We start from the raw sequence: 14,078 nt of genomic DNA, 5'->3' as shown, positions 1-14,078 counted from the left end.
CTCCTCCCATAAGGTGAGGGAGATCGACCAGGACGCACCAGCATGTTCCTTTCCCGGTGGTGCCCACTACTTTGTTCATCCAGCTTCAGTTTCAGAGCGCCCAGATCATTACTTAAATATTTTACAGTAGTAGTTAGATTCTGGACAGCTTTTCTGAGTTCAGGGTCATTTTCACGCACCGAATTTACGGACTGTGTTGGGCCAACATCTCCGATAATGACATTAGCTGGGGACACTGGCATTACCAATCTGGCTGCTTGGCGAGCCCTTTCATCTTGGGAAGCAACTTTGCACGCTTCGGTGAAAGTTTTCACTCCTCTTTCATGACACTTGACTTGAAGCTCTTGATCCAAACCAGCAATGAAGCGAGACATTTTCATATACTCTGAAGCTTTATGCTCAAACTCGGGAAAAGCTTCTTTGACCAGCCTGCAAACATCTGCAGCATAAACTTCCATTGCTTCATGAGGCAATCTTGGACGGGCATTAGGGAATGCTTGAAACGATGCAATTATATCCTTCTGGCCAAAAGCTGTCTGCAAATGTCTCTTTGTTTCAGCATAAGAGCTCTGAGTTTCGAGAGGCAGATTATCCCAAACAATGAACAGATCTGGCGGTAGTCTAGTCGGTAGCTCCGCTGCTAACACGGTACTCAAATCCACGCCACTGTCCTTGTAACGGGCTTCTTGAATCACCTCGTAGCGGCGAACCCACAGTTGAAAAGACTCACGGCCATCGTTGAGAAAGGGCGGCGGTAAGGGAATGCCCCGTGGCGCTCCCAATGCTCTGCTGGAAGGCGGCACAGCTGGCGTTGGAGCTCCACTTGAGCTCGTGCTAGCTCGTGGCTCACCAGCGGAGAGTGATTCATCATCAGACACGACGAGCTTTCTTCCTCTTAGCCTTCGTACGGAACTAGACGACCGATACACGGTTTCTAAACTCACTTGAAGCTAATACGCGGGAGAAAAAAAATGTCGTGGGGTAAAAGACTAGTTAGCTGGCTTACTGTATCTCAAGCTACGCTAAGCTAGCGGATAGCGCGGCTATCGTTAGCCGTTAGCTTCAGCCACTCAAAGTTGAACAGAATCCCAAGGGACGATATTCCACCATACACACATCCCACCGCTGCCACCAGTGTAAGCGTCGTGGGTGTATGAGCAGGAATAAATCAGTCCAAGACGTTCTGGGTTTTACTCATAACTTTAGTCCAACTCCACAATCCAACTGAACCGCCAAGTTCCCTTCTTCTCCCCTTTCCTTTCTCAGACCCCCTGAACAGCGTCGACTAGTGGTCATAACTAATACATGTAATTATATTTACATCATACAGTTTCACTCTTACAGTAGTTTATTGCAGAGAAGGAGAACAGGAACAACTAGGTCCGGGTGTCGACGGGAGCAGAGAACATACGCAATTGTCAATTGGAGGCACGTTTCCGCGCTCCGAGAAGCGGCAGCAAACGGGGCAGTTAAACGGAACATCAGCGTTGACTTTACTATCGTTATGTAACGTAACATAAGAAAGTCGGGATGTCACAATGTCAAACTGTTCCTTTATTCCCAAACATGACGTAACAATACATACGTTTACATGCACAGAATATTTGTTTCTTTTGCTCTTATTTGGAGAAAGAAAAGCGCACCGGCGATGTTTTCCTCGCCGACGGCGTTTCGCTGCATGAGTAAAAAGGTGAGCGCACCTTTTCAACCATGTTGCACAAACTTAACCAATTAGTCCTCATCTATCGAGCGTTACCGGCTCAACCCTGCCCCCGTGTGGCCAGAGAGCAGAAAGCAGTCTCTGTAACTATTACTTGGGGACAGAACTGCAATTAAAATCCTCCAAATCAAATTAAAAAAAGGACACAACATATCTTGTCCCTGTTTCATTTACACACTGTATGAAGAGGAAACTGGTCTCAAATCGATTTGACGTCAGATAACGAAGTATGACATACATATCAGACTGACAACAAGAGCGTTTTGTCAAGTATTTATTGAAGTTAGTAGTATATTGAACAGGCATCAACAGAGCCACCTACGTTGTTGTTTCCACCAAGGTGGACCATTTACTCAGGCGATGAGTGAAATAAGGAAATCAACAATGTGGATTCAGTATAACAATGGTGTGTGGGAATTAACTAAAAAGAGATCCTTGTAAAAAATAATATAGATTTTGCCTGTTGGCAGCGACAGGGGGTGTTTGGGGGAGGGGAGAGGATTACTCATTCAATAAGCATGCAGGGGTTCAAACCTTCCTTACACATGTGGTACAAATACACTAAATATATATATATATATATATATATATATATATATATATATATATATATATATATATGATGTATAAATGTTCCAAAAATAACACACTTTAAATATACTTGTGATAAGTAGGACTTCAAGTATACTCAAGTATGCTAAGATTAAATATACTTAGTGTACTTTTTTTTCGCCTTTGTGGGCACGACGGGCTGCTTTTCCACCACCAGAGCGCTGCAAAGCAAGAAAAACAACAAACAAACAAACCCCACCAAATCAGGCCCAGAGGTGTTTACAAGGCAGCTGTTCTTTCTCAAAACACTGACCTGATGCATCAAGTTGATCTTTATTGCTGAACACAATATTATGCATTTGCCCTCTACGTCCTCTAGTCTGAATGAGCATAATTATAAACGCACGTTTTTAAGCACGTTACAACTCCTTCATAGTGTCGTATTGCTTTTCAGAAAATTATGATGATAAATTCAAAGTAGATGCAAAAGTATACGTATGTACAATATATTATGTTGAACATTGTTGCTCCTGGATGGATCACAGCCAACCCAATTCTTTTCAACTATTTGTACTTTTACTTTCAATACTTAAGTACATTTAATATCAGAAAATTACTTTTGATACTTAAGTACAGTAAATATCAGATACTTAGGTGAGTTAGGTACTTAGGTGACTTTCACTTTAACTGGAGTCCTTTTCCAGTAAGGTATTAATTTTGGGTACACTGCTTGATCCCCACTTTTCCCTTAGAATAAAAAGAGGGCGTAACACTGGTCTAACGTGATCGTTTTGTACCTCCTGGTCTAACGTGACCTTTTCTTATTTCCCAGTTATTTTCTGGTCTAACGTGACTTTTTAATTGTTGGTCTAAGGTGACCTGTTTCTTAATTCCTGGTCTAAGGTGACCCGTTTCTTAATTCCTGGTCTAAGGTGACCGTTTCTTAATTCCTGGTTTAAGGTGACCCGTTTCTTAATTGTTGGTCTAAGGTGACCCGTTTCTTAATTCTTGGTCTAAGGTGACCCGTTTCTTAATTCTTGGTCTAAGGTGACCGTTTCTTTTGTTATTTTATGCAGCAACAACTTATCCTGTCAGCAGAAAAATGGCTTGATATGAATATAACATGTTGATAAAGTCCATGTCGTACAATTTATAAGAAATAAGAGATATCTGGAAATATCTCTACTGAGATTACAGCTGTAGCTCTGGGCTCACCAGCAATGTTTAACTTTTGACTTTTTGTGGATTAAAAATCATATTAAAGTAAAAAAATGAAAGAAAAGATTAATTTTCTTTTTACATTTTATTATTTTCAAAGCAGCAGCAGCAGCAGCTCCTGACCCATCCCGAGCTCTCTAAGAAAACGAGAAAAAAACTCCCCAAAATGGGAAGAAATCTCGGAAGAGGCAATTCAAAGAGAGATCCCCTCTTCTCAGACGGATGGGCCTGTGCCTGGATCTGAAAAATAAGACAATTGTTAGAACATAAATAATATAATGTGAGTCAAATTAAAACAGCTATCTATCTATAGTGTAGTTTATGTTTAAATGTAAATTAAGACGTGTGTGTGTGTGGTGTGATACTATCTCAGCCACGGGTGATTCCTCAGTTGCTCCAGGGTGAAACGCTAATCTGGATCCACATGTATGAAACTCTGGGGGGACGTGGGTACCTAAAATATACAGACATAATAAAAAGACAGTGAGGAGGAATATTATGTATTACTATTATAGATAAATATACCAGTATCATATTTGTGGTATTGAGAACCGATTGTTCTTGGGTGTTTCGGCCTTTAATCACTAAACACCCTCAACAAAGGTGGCCAGCTAAAGGGTGATCAAGCCTTAGCTTGTGTCCCATGCCCAATTAAGATTTCCCACGGGACTATGCAAGGCAGGGGCGTCCACTTCCCTGAGCCAGCCCTACAGCTGACCGCATACCTCATATGCCCTCCTCAAGTTGGAGGGATCTGAATTGGGTTCCCCTGTGGGGGTGGGGGGGTCATGAAGTTATAGCCCAGCAAGGGTCCTTCCGTTTGATCCAGATCCACTGGCTGCCTCTTTCAGCTGCTTGAGAAACTGCTCTGATGGTCCGGCCCTTTATAGTAGAGATTATTTGAGGCCCTACGGCATTATGGGATTTATGGTAATGTTTCTCCTGTCCAACAGGAAAATGCCAGAGATTGAACAATGTCACGGTTTGGGCAGCGCTTCGGCTCCTGGCCGCAGTCTGCCATATTTATATTATAATTAGCTGAATACGTGATTGGTCAATCAGTGTTGAGATGTCAACAGCGTCTTCATTGTTAGGGTCAGCTTGGATGTCGGCCTGCAACATCTACTGCTGTAATGTTTTGCACGGTGCATCGACACTAAAATGGTACCGCGGTACCCGTACGTTAAAAACAATACGATTTTGCATATTTTTTGTATCGATGCTTAATTAAAATAGCGCGCAATCAGAGCAAAATGGTAAAAAGGGAACCATACAGATGTTTTATTTATTACTACTATAGATAAATATACCAGTATCGTATTTGTGGTATTGAGAACCTATTGTTCTTAAAACGTTTATTATTATTATTACCGTACAAGTTTTTTTGCCGCAATCTATGTTCTTAATCAGATCAGTTTATAATTTTGGTCAAATCAAAAGACCGTCGTTATAAAAGCTTAAAAGGTATGTTGTTCAGATCTTTTGAGTCATCTTGACATGAAATGACGGGACCGGCCCTTTATAGTAGAGATTATTTGAGGCCCGCTGCTATTATGGGATGTACGGTAATGTTTCTCCTGTCCAACAGGGAAATGCCAGATATTGAACAATCTTACGGTTTGGGCAGCGCCTCGGCTCCTGGCCGCAGTCTGCCTATATTCATATTATAATTAGCTGAATACGTGATTGGCTGCATCGTGTATTGATCAGATCTTTTGAGTCATATTGACTGGAAATGACGGATGACGTTTTGATCCGGCCCGCCGAGTATTATGAATTATAAATTATAGTAAAGACCGCTGTAACGCTTCGTACCCTCGGGGCTGCGTGTGCGCGCTCCTGCAGCAGAACACGGCAGGTTAAAGAGCGCCGTCACGCTTTCTGCTGCACACAAACAGCCTGAAAGAGCTGAGCAATAAATGAGCATTAAGAAACATCGATGCTGGTCTGTTGCCGTCATCGTGCTTCAGGAAACTCAAGTCGGCTCCTGGCCGCAGTCTGCCCATATTTTATAATAATTAGCATCGTGTATTGATCAGATATGTACCGAATCGTGTATTGATCAGATATTTTTAGTCATCTTGACTTGAAATGACGGGACCGGCCCTTTATAGTAGAGATTATTTGAGGCCCGCAGCTATTATGGTATTTAAGGTAATGTTTCTCCCGTCCAACAGGGAAATGCCAGATTTTGAACAATGTCACGGTTTGGGCAGCGCCTCGGCTCCTGGCCAGTCTGCCCATATATAAATAAATGGAGGGCTAAAGGGATTAAATGTAAATTATGACATGCATGTGTGTGTGTGTGATACTATCTCAGCCACCGGTGATGCTTCAGCTGGTCCAGGGTGAAACGAGTATCCGGGTCCTCACATATACACGCCTTAAAGAAATCTTTGCCATCTGTAGAGAAAGGAGAAGAATGGGTGAGGTCATGTGATCCATCGCAACGTGAACTCAAATGAACAGATTTTTGTGTTTATGTTTTTCTTACTTTTGGAAAGCCACTTGGTCTCATTCAGCTTCACAAAGGTCATCCCCGGTCTAAATGACACCTTTTTTCGCATGTAGAACAGGACCATTCCTATCTGGAATACTGTCGTGGGTCCGGCTTTGTATTCCTGCCGACTGGCCCACTCTGGGGGGACGTCAGTACCTAAAATATAAAGACATAATGAAAAGAGAGTGAGGAGGAGGAAGAGCTTTGTTTCAATGTAAAAGTCACCGATGGGTGAAGTTAATAAAGAGCAGGAGTAAAACTGGACTTCTTACCATAGAAGGTGCTATAGACGTCGTCTTCTTCGCTGAAGCAGCTCAGACCGAAGTCGATGACGCGAACTCGTGGCAACTTCATGCCGGTCTCAATAAGGAGATTTTCCGTCTTGATGTCCCGGTGGAAAATGTGCTTCTCCTGGAGGTCAATGGCTGCATCCACCAACTGCTTCATTATAATCTGAAAGACAAAAAAGAGAGTTGAGGGGTCAGAGAGGAGGATGCTTGGACATGTTTTCATGGTTGTGACTGAGATGACTACAGCAGCTTACCTTAGCTTCCTTTTCCTTCAAGTAGCCTCCTTTGTCTTGAATGTAGTCGAAGAGGTCTACGGCCGGCATCGGTCTCTCCAGCACCAGGATCAGCTCCTGGTCCACAACATACCAGTCCAGTAGGTCAATGGATGCTGAATGCTGCTCTGATTGGGCCTCTAGCTTCCTTAGGACAGCAACCTCCATGGGGATCTGGAGCCCATCACTGTCTTCGTGAAAGAGGAGCTCTTCGTCTATCATAATATGCTTCATGGCGACCTAGGGGTGATACAAACAAGACTTTTTGGTTACACTTCCTGACCGTACTGTGTGTGTGTGTGTATGTATGTGTGTGAAAGAACATGTGAAAAACTTACAGGAAGATTATCCTCTCTGCGATAGCCAGCATACACGCATCCATATCCTCCTTCGCCAAGTTTCTCCTGCTGCTGGTACTTGGCCTTAAACATGGCTGACGGGTCTGGAACTAGGTCGTCCTTCTGAACCGGTCCATCATCGGCGCTTCTCGCGCTCAGAGCCGCCTCGGGTGGGTTTCTGCTTTCTAGAGATGAGAGAAAAAACATCACAACATGAATTTACTGACAATCACAACACGAACAAGGACAACAACACATGACGATCATTCGATGTCTCTTAAACCATTTATAGCAGAATAATAGTTCAAATATGGGGGTATAGCTTACCAGTGTCCTCTGAGGTGGACGGCAACTCATCGTTACAGAGGATGGGGTCCAGCTTGGGGTCCAGTCTCCTGCTTTTCTCCCTTTGTAGGATTTCCCCATCTTCTGTTCGTTTCCTCTTTAGTCCTCCAGGGACGACACTAATGTCCTCTGAGGTGGACGGAAACTCATATTCACAGGGGATGAGGTCCAGGATGGGGTCCAGCATGGGGTCCAGGATGAGGTCCAGGATGGGGTCCGGGATGGGGTCCAGTCTCCTGCTTTTCTCCCTTTGTAGGATTTCCCCATCTTCTGTTCTTTTCCTCTTTAGTCCTCCAGGGACGACACTAATGTCCTCTGAACTGGAAGTCAACTCATCTTTACGGGGGATGAGGTCCAGGATGGGGTCCAGTCTCCTGCTGTCCCCCCTCTGTGGGCTTTCCTCATCTTGCATTACTGCTGTATTCCCTTCTCCAGGGACGACGTCCTTCTCCTCAGCTTTGAAGAGCTTTCCTAATACTTTAGACATTACACCTGAAGACTGCTGAAGACTTTTCTAACAAAGATAGTGCTTGTTCCTGTAAGGCAATATCATATACTAATAATATTAATAAGGTATATATAGGGGAGCTGCCACTGAGTTCTATGGCTGTGCCTTTGATGAAGGGTTCCATGAGGCCACAGTCTGTGACATCACCGTGTTCCGGAATATGCAAATGAGGGTTTAGAGTAAATTCTGTGTGTACAGTTTATAAGTAAAAATGGAGGTGTCCACTGAATACATTTATACAATGCATACCATACTATGTGTATAAGCATACAATACTTAATACTGATTCTGGCTGGCTTTACTCCAAACTAATAAAATGTACTCTTTTATGAATTTCTTAAATTCACCTTTTTAAAAAGGCACTTGCATTTGATACATACACATATGTTATACAATCAAAAATTGCAGCTATCTATATAATGAAGCAATATTGTCTTTAGGCACAGTGTAAAGAGGTAATTTGGCCCTAAAGCTGATTTATTAAAAATTCATTCGCACAAAATATTGACGGACACACGATTCCACAAATTATGTTGAAGGGCGGAGCTCGACACAAACGTCACGTCCAAGCTCTTGGCTCATATTTCTGTGCCGTTTTACCACGAAGATATGAATATAACCGTTGCATAAACAACGAAAAATATCGACTCCAGAGGGTTAAACAAATAAGATATAAAGTGTTAACTAGTGAGCTGTAGAGGTGCTGGAAGGCAAAATCTTAAATTAAGCCGAATTCTTCTAAAACAAGCAATGAAAAAACCCTAGTTTAATAGTAAGTTACTTAAAATTAGAATTTAAGTCTCTTGACTAAATTAAATTCAAGATTTGACACCTTAATCTGGGATTGATAATGAGCATAAAAGTAGTTAAAATAAGACATCATTTCTTAAAACAGCATAACAAATATAAGTAATGTTGTCTTAAATCAAGACACCAAAACTTTCTCATTTAATATTTTTTTATTAACTTTGCAATACAATTGCTTAACTCAACATCCAAAAAAGGACGACTTCCACATTCCAGAGCTATCATAATCTAACAGATTGAAAAGCCAGTTTTGATTTAAACCCCACTATCAAAAAAACCCATCAGTTATTGTAGCAGCATACTACAGCAATAAACACCATGTTGCATATTATCCCACAGGAAAGGTTTTCAATCTCACCAACAAATGTGCCTAACTGTGATGAACTTTTTTTTTAAAACAGAACATCAACTTTTTTTGAAAGTCTTGCAACAGGAAGAGTGGGGCAGAGTGATGGACAAAGGGACTCACTCACTGAATGACTTCCACTCACCCATTGCTTTTGTGTAGTGAGGGGTCAAATCCTGCTCATGAATTGAATCTTGAAGTACCTCTGTCTGCAGTACTGACAGTAGTGTAGAAATGCACTTGGGGTAGGTCATGTGCAGGGCATAGTAATATGCCATGACGTAGAGAAGTCCCTCATTAAGTCTGTCCATGGTGAAGGTGGTCACAGGTGTTTTTCCGAAGGCGATCATGCAGTTGTCCTCAGAAACGAGCAGAACCGGAGAAGATAGGGGTCGCTGCTGCATGAAACCATTAGGATCCTCGGAAGTCTAGATGACACAAATAAATCAAGAAGATTAGAAAAAACATTGCAAGTAACATAAACTTGGACAGGACAGGACTAGGACATTAGTGAAATCATATTGTACTTTAAAACACACAGTCATAGTAACCCCTCAGCATTAAGCCCACTGCAAATGCTGAATGCACAGCTAGTTCCAATGATGTTAGTACTACATTAAGTACACTATGGAAAACACTTCCCCTTTGGAGCTTTTGAAATGATAAAAGTTTATCTCAAAGTAACTAAACCTAACATAAAATGTATGCCTGAAAAACTGTAACATATTAAGAAATGTTTCAGTAAGTCTGTAAATCTCACCGCTAGGACTGGGAGTTGGTCGGTTGGATGATTCGCTGCAGCTCATCCAACACCTGAAAAATAGATTCAGATAAATAATTTAAAAAATAAATAAATAAATAAAAAAAAAAAGTACATTCTGATGAATTCTTCTTCAAAAAAAACCAACAACATTACTTACATGATCCAGTTCTCTGAAACAAGGGTAAGCCTCTAGAATCTTTGTTGCTCTGTCTTGCTCCTTTAAAACATCAGAGGTGATGAAGCGTCTTCGAGACTAAAATTCCATGTTCAGCAAATGAGTTACCGCAGCTTTGTTTGGCTTTTTGGACGTGTACATTTCTTGGAGGGTCTTGTAGTGTCTTGCTTGGATTTTCTGGCTGTCCATGATGTCAACTGAACAAGCTGAAGACATTACAGGAATGTTATGGTGGAAAGGGGACATGAGATTTCCAAACTAACAAGTAAAACTGACAAATTAAATGTAATACATACAATCTTCACCATTGTTGTTCTGCGCTGGGGTGCTGGTTCTAGGTGACAGATCTACTGGGATGCCCATGGGACTAACAGGTGACCATTCCAGAATAATGGTGGATGTACTGGAATCTTCGTCATAGTCAGTAGTTGCAACATCTGAACTGACTTCTTGTCGTGGTTTCTTGGAAGGAGGACCTTTGGCCTTCTTTGGACTTCTGACATTTGAGAGTCTCTTCATGAGCTTTTTGGCAACATGCTCCTGCGAGGCATACATAGTTAACATTGAAAAAAAAGACAATAGGCTCAAACTTTCTTATATTCTAATTATAGCTTTCGGCAATGTCTTGCTCCATTTGAACTTTCTGTCACGATTTCGCACTGTTTGAACATAAATCTCAGTATTAACACATACCAGCAACAAGCAAAATTAACAAAATCTACTCACCCACTCATTGTTTGATGACCCGTCTTTTATCATTGGATAGTAATCCACCAGTTGCTTTGCCATGGCATTCACCTCATGTTTGGTGGGGTATCTGGAGTCCTCTATGGCTCTTGCGATGGAGATCATGTTATTCATAGTGTTTCTTATGAGTCGGCAGAAGAGCTCCTTGGATAGGGTCACATTGTGCTCGGTCCCCAGCCGTTTCTGTTCAAAGTAGGAGCGTCGCACCTGTTCAAGCTCACTGTCTGTGAAGACTATGTATTCTGGGTTTGACATAGTCACACATTTAGAAGTATTGGCCTCCTCTTTTGAAAAGTCACTGCCTCCAGTGGGGGGTGATTGCTGAATTTCGGGAGCAGTATCCACCTAAAACACATTTACAAACATTTATTGTGTAACTTTGTCATAGTATGTTCTTACTTGTTAGTTTAAGCATTATAATTTGGGGGATTAAAAAAACATTTTTATTTAATATCCACTGTTGAAATGGACTCAAAGCAGACATGTCTAAACTAATGACATATTTATGTATATGAACCAGATTTAAACTGTGATATTGGAAAAATGTTGTACTGTTAAACAGTTGTGTTGCACTGTGAAAGACAAACCTGACCTTTTCATCTTTATTTACAAAAAAGCCATATAGCCCGCCGCCTCAAGAAATTTTCAGGACCAGGAAAGAGGTCTTTGATGTCGTCTCGGGAAAGCGAGGGGAGTAAGTCTTCTCCAATATTAGCAGCTGGAATATAGAACAGTTAGTCAGGGCCAAGAAACAAAGGTTATCATTGAATTCCCTCAGATTTTAACATAGCAGGTGAGGACATTTTGCCAACACCCCTTGTACAATAAGCACTGTTTGGACATTTTACAAATGTTTCCTATTTTTACTTCAAGAGCAGTGAGTGAATTTGACAGCATTTATAAATTAATGTTAATGTTGAAGCCATGCAAACTACAGTAAGAGTGACAATAGAGCCTTGCTAGATACAATGCATTCACATTTCACGTCAGTTAATATATTTTGTAAAGCTTGATGGACAATTGGCACCACAAATGGCACCTTTAAACAAAGGCGTTAGCATACAGATTAAACTCAGGAGCCTTGAACCGGGTCCTGTGCACGCAAAAGAGCTTCCAATGGCTCCGGCTCCTGCCTGGGCATGTGCACTGCTTAATCAATTAACCCGTAATGTTTTACAACCAGGTGTTGCTGTTTTTTCAGCATTTACAAAATGGAACCAAAGCTTAATTAGACTGAACCTATTTCTAGATGGGAATCATAATGCAACACCAGACGTTTTTTTGATGTAGATTAGCTAGCTGCTAAACTTTAGCCCATTAGCAAATCATTAAGATAGGTAGCTAAACAACGGCAGCACAACATAAAAGTAACCCCTGTAGCATACCTCTGAGTGTGGCGATTGCAACCTCGTCCAGTTTGTCCATCTTTTGACATAAATGTCGAGCAGCAGCAGGTGACCTCCGGAATAGCTGCTGCATAGGCCTAGTTCATTAAAATTGCAACGGACTCCAAAAAAAAAGAAGCGCGACAGGGTGGATTGCACCATCTTCCAAGAGGGAGCGGGGGTGGGCACTCCGCCTAAATGAGTTTATTTTGCATTTATACAAATTATATTCATCTAAATAAGTTCATATTACTTTATAATGATTAAAATCGAGTCACACTCATTTGATAATTGATAAATGGTAAGTCGTTTTTGCCGTCATAAGACACTGAATTATGGTACGTTCCAGGTCATGGTTCAGACGGGTCAGACAGAGCAGGGGCAAACGCAGGTCGGACTCCAGCTAGCTAACTGCTAGCTAACTGCTAGCTAACTGCTAGCTAACTGCTAGCTAACTGCTAGCTAACTGCTAGCTAACTGCTAGCTAACTGCTAGCTAACTGCTAGCTAACTGCTAGCTAACTGCTAGCTAACTGCTAGCTAACTGCTAGCTAACTGCTAGCTAACTGCTAGCTAACTGCTAGCTAAAAACGGGGGAAATGATTTGGCGCTGTGTTATTTGCTTTGTGTTCGTGGCTCTCACTCTCAAATCTTTATTGAGTCATATTAATACTGCTCATAGTCGCAGTCCAGATTTTCGCGTTGTTTGTGGAATTGATGGATGCACCATAGATTATCGAGTCTACAACTCGCTATGGTATCACATTAGAAGAAACCACCACGAACACCTGGAAAGTGGCAGCAGCAACTCACGGAGAGAGAGGTCAACAGCAGGCCCGGAAGCCTCTTCAGCGGTGAATGCGTGGGCATACAGGCCAGCTGAGAGAGCATCAAACGGATGAAGCAGTGGTGGACAACAGGGCGCAAGATGTAATGACTGTTGGGTCATGTCCTGCTGTAGACTCTTCTGCATCATGTCAGTCAGAGGTAAGTCTGTTGTTTCCTTCAGTACACAGCTAAGCTTTATTATCAATCTTTTTATGTCTCACCATTTCAAAACAAATCTCAACTGGATTGTCATAACATGCTATTTTATCACTGCATATCAGTGTTTGTGGCAACAGTGTGTTTTATTATACGTTCTTTTTTTTAAGGATGACATCAGGCGTAACACTCTGACCAGACAAGCTACTGCTATTATGTTGACTGCAAGAGAAAAACACCATCTTTCACAGGTTTGTCTACATACAACATTATTACATTCCTTTCATCTGTGGCTCTGTTGATGATCTGCATGTCAAATCCAAGTCAGTTTACAGTTATTTAGTCTCCCTTAGCTGCAACTTAACTTGTATCTCCATGAGATTTCATTTTTAATAATGCCTTGTATTTGCTCTCTGCTATCTAGTTAGGATAATTTCATATTTTGAATTTAATTTTAATAATGCCTTATCAATTCGTTGAAAAGCATCATTGTATTGATGCTACTCTTATTAATATTTTTTATTATTTATAAAAGAGATTGTGTGCTAAACAATTTTAAAACTGGACTGTTTGGATTTAATTTGCTTGTTTTTTCAGAGAGGTGTGAATGATGTTGTGGCAGCAATGCAGCAATATCAAGCCCTGTTGGTGACTAATCTGAGGAGTCAGCTACAAACTGTATTCCAGCAACATCAAGGAAGTGAACTTGAAAAGGAAGCAATGGCAGTATTCGACCGGATTGAGGATCCATTTTCCTCTCTTGCAACAACATACAGGCAGGACAACGTGATTAAGGAACATTTCAATTTTGTGGAGTCAGAGGAGGTTTCTGTTGGGTATACTGCCTGCTTGCAGAAAAAAGGGACAAAAAGGGTCCTCTCCACAATAACAACATGTTTTCATTACGTACCTCTGATTAAAAGTTTAGAACAGTTATTGTCCCATCCAAAAGTTTTAGAAATGATAGATCAGCTGCAAAAATACACAAGTGGTGGTTATCTGTATGACATCATAGATGGAGAGCTCATGAAATCGCACCCTTTATTTTCCGCCCGGCCCTCTGCTTTACCTGAGTTTGGACTTGTGAGCAATATCTATGTAATTAACTCATCATTATATTGTTATATAC

General features: G+C 41.4%; 1 protein-coding gene and 2 long non-coding RNA genes across 4 annotated transcripts in view; 1 reads left to right on the top strand and 2 right to left on the bottom strand.

The window, feature by feature from the left end:
• Positions 1-5,522: 5,522 nt before the first annotated feature.
• On the bottom strand, positions 5,523-9,272 carry LOC117750214 (serine/threonine-protein kinase pim-1-like). Its single transcript, XM_034561309.1, has 6 exons — positions 7,218-9,272; positions 6,891-7,075; positions 6,535-6,792; positions 6,263-6,443; positions 5,985-6,146; positions 5,523-5,893 (listed from the first exon to the last, which is right to left on the bottom strand). The coding sequence occupies exons 1-6, from the start codon at positions 7,720-7,722 to the stop codon at positions 5,802-5,804; spliced, it is 1,383 nt and encodes a 460-aa protein (XP_034417200.1). The 5' UTR covers positions 7,723-9,272; the 3' UTR covers positions 5,523-5,801.
• An 11-nt stretch (positions 9,273-9,283) lies between these two features.
• On the bottom strand, positions 9,284-12,114 carry LOC117750216. Of its 2 annotated transcripts, none has more exons than XR_004611779.1 (7): positions 11,967-12,114; positions 11,174-11,299; positions 10,561-10,926; positions 10,131-10,374; positions 9,817-10,040; positions 9,657-9,709; positions 9,284-9,324 (listed from the first exon to the last, which is right to left on the bottom strand). It is a non-coding gene; the product is annotated as an uncharacterized LOC117750216 (long non-coding RNA). The 2 variants fall into 2 exon arrangements; XR_004611780.1 differs by having other exon boundaries at positions 10,140-10,374.
• LOC117750217 overlaps positions 12,073-14,078 on the top strand; it is a 2,562-nt gene continuing 556 nt past the window's right edge. The window contains exons 1-3 of the long non-coding RNA XR_004611781.1: positions 12,073-12,952; positions 13,120-13,200; positions 13,547-14,078. The exon at positions 13,547-14,078 is cut by the window's right edge and continues 556 nt beyond it. This is a non-coding gene — a long non-coding RNA (uncharacterized LOC117750217). The remainder of the gene's footprint in view (positions 12,953-13,119; positions 13,201-13,546) is intronic.

Source organism: Cyclopterus lumpus, chromosome 21 (genome assembly GCF_009769545.1).
Source record: "Cyclopterus lumpus isolate fCycLum1 chromosome 21, fCycLum1.pri, whole genome shotgun sequence".
Classification (NCBI taxonomy): domain Eukaryota; kingdom Metazoa; phylum Chordata; class Actinopteri; order Perciformes; family Cyclopteridae; genus Cyclopterus; species Cyclopterus lumpus.
This window is presented reverse-complemented; position numbering and strand designations above follow the sequence as displayed.

Bases quoted from the DNA above. Each gene is read 5' to 3' on its own strand.
- LOC117750214 (XM_034561309.1), bottom strand. From the start codon at position 7,722: ATGTCTAAAGTATTAGGAAAGCTCTTCAAAGCTGAGGAGAAGGACGTC. The intron at 7,076-7,217 runs GTAAGCTATACC...TCTCATCTCTAG, and splicing joins GTCCACCTCAGAGGACACTG to AAAGCAGAAACCCACCCGAG. The intron at 6,793-6,890 runs GTAAGTTTTTCA...TATCACCCCTAG, and splicing joins GCAGAGAGGATAATCTTCCT to GTCGCCATGAAGCATATTAT.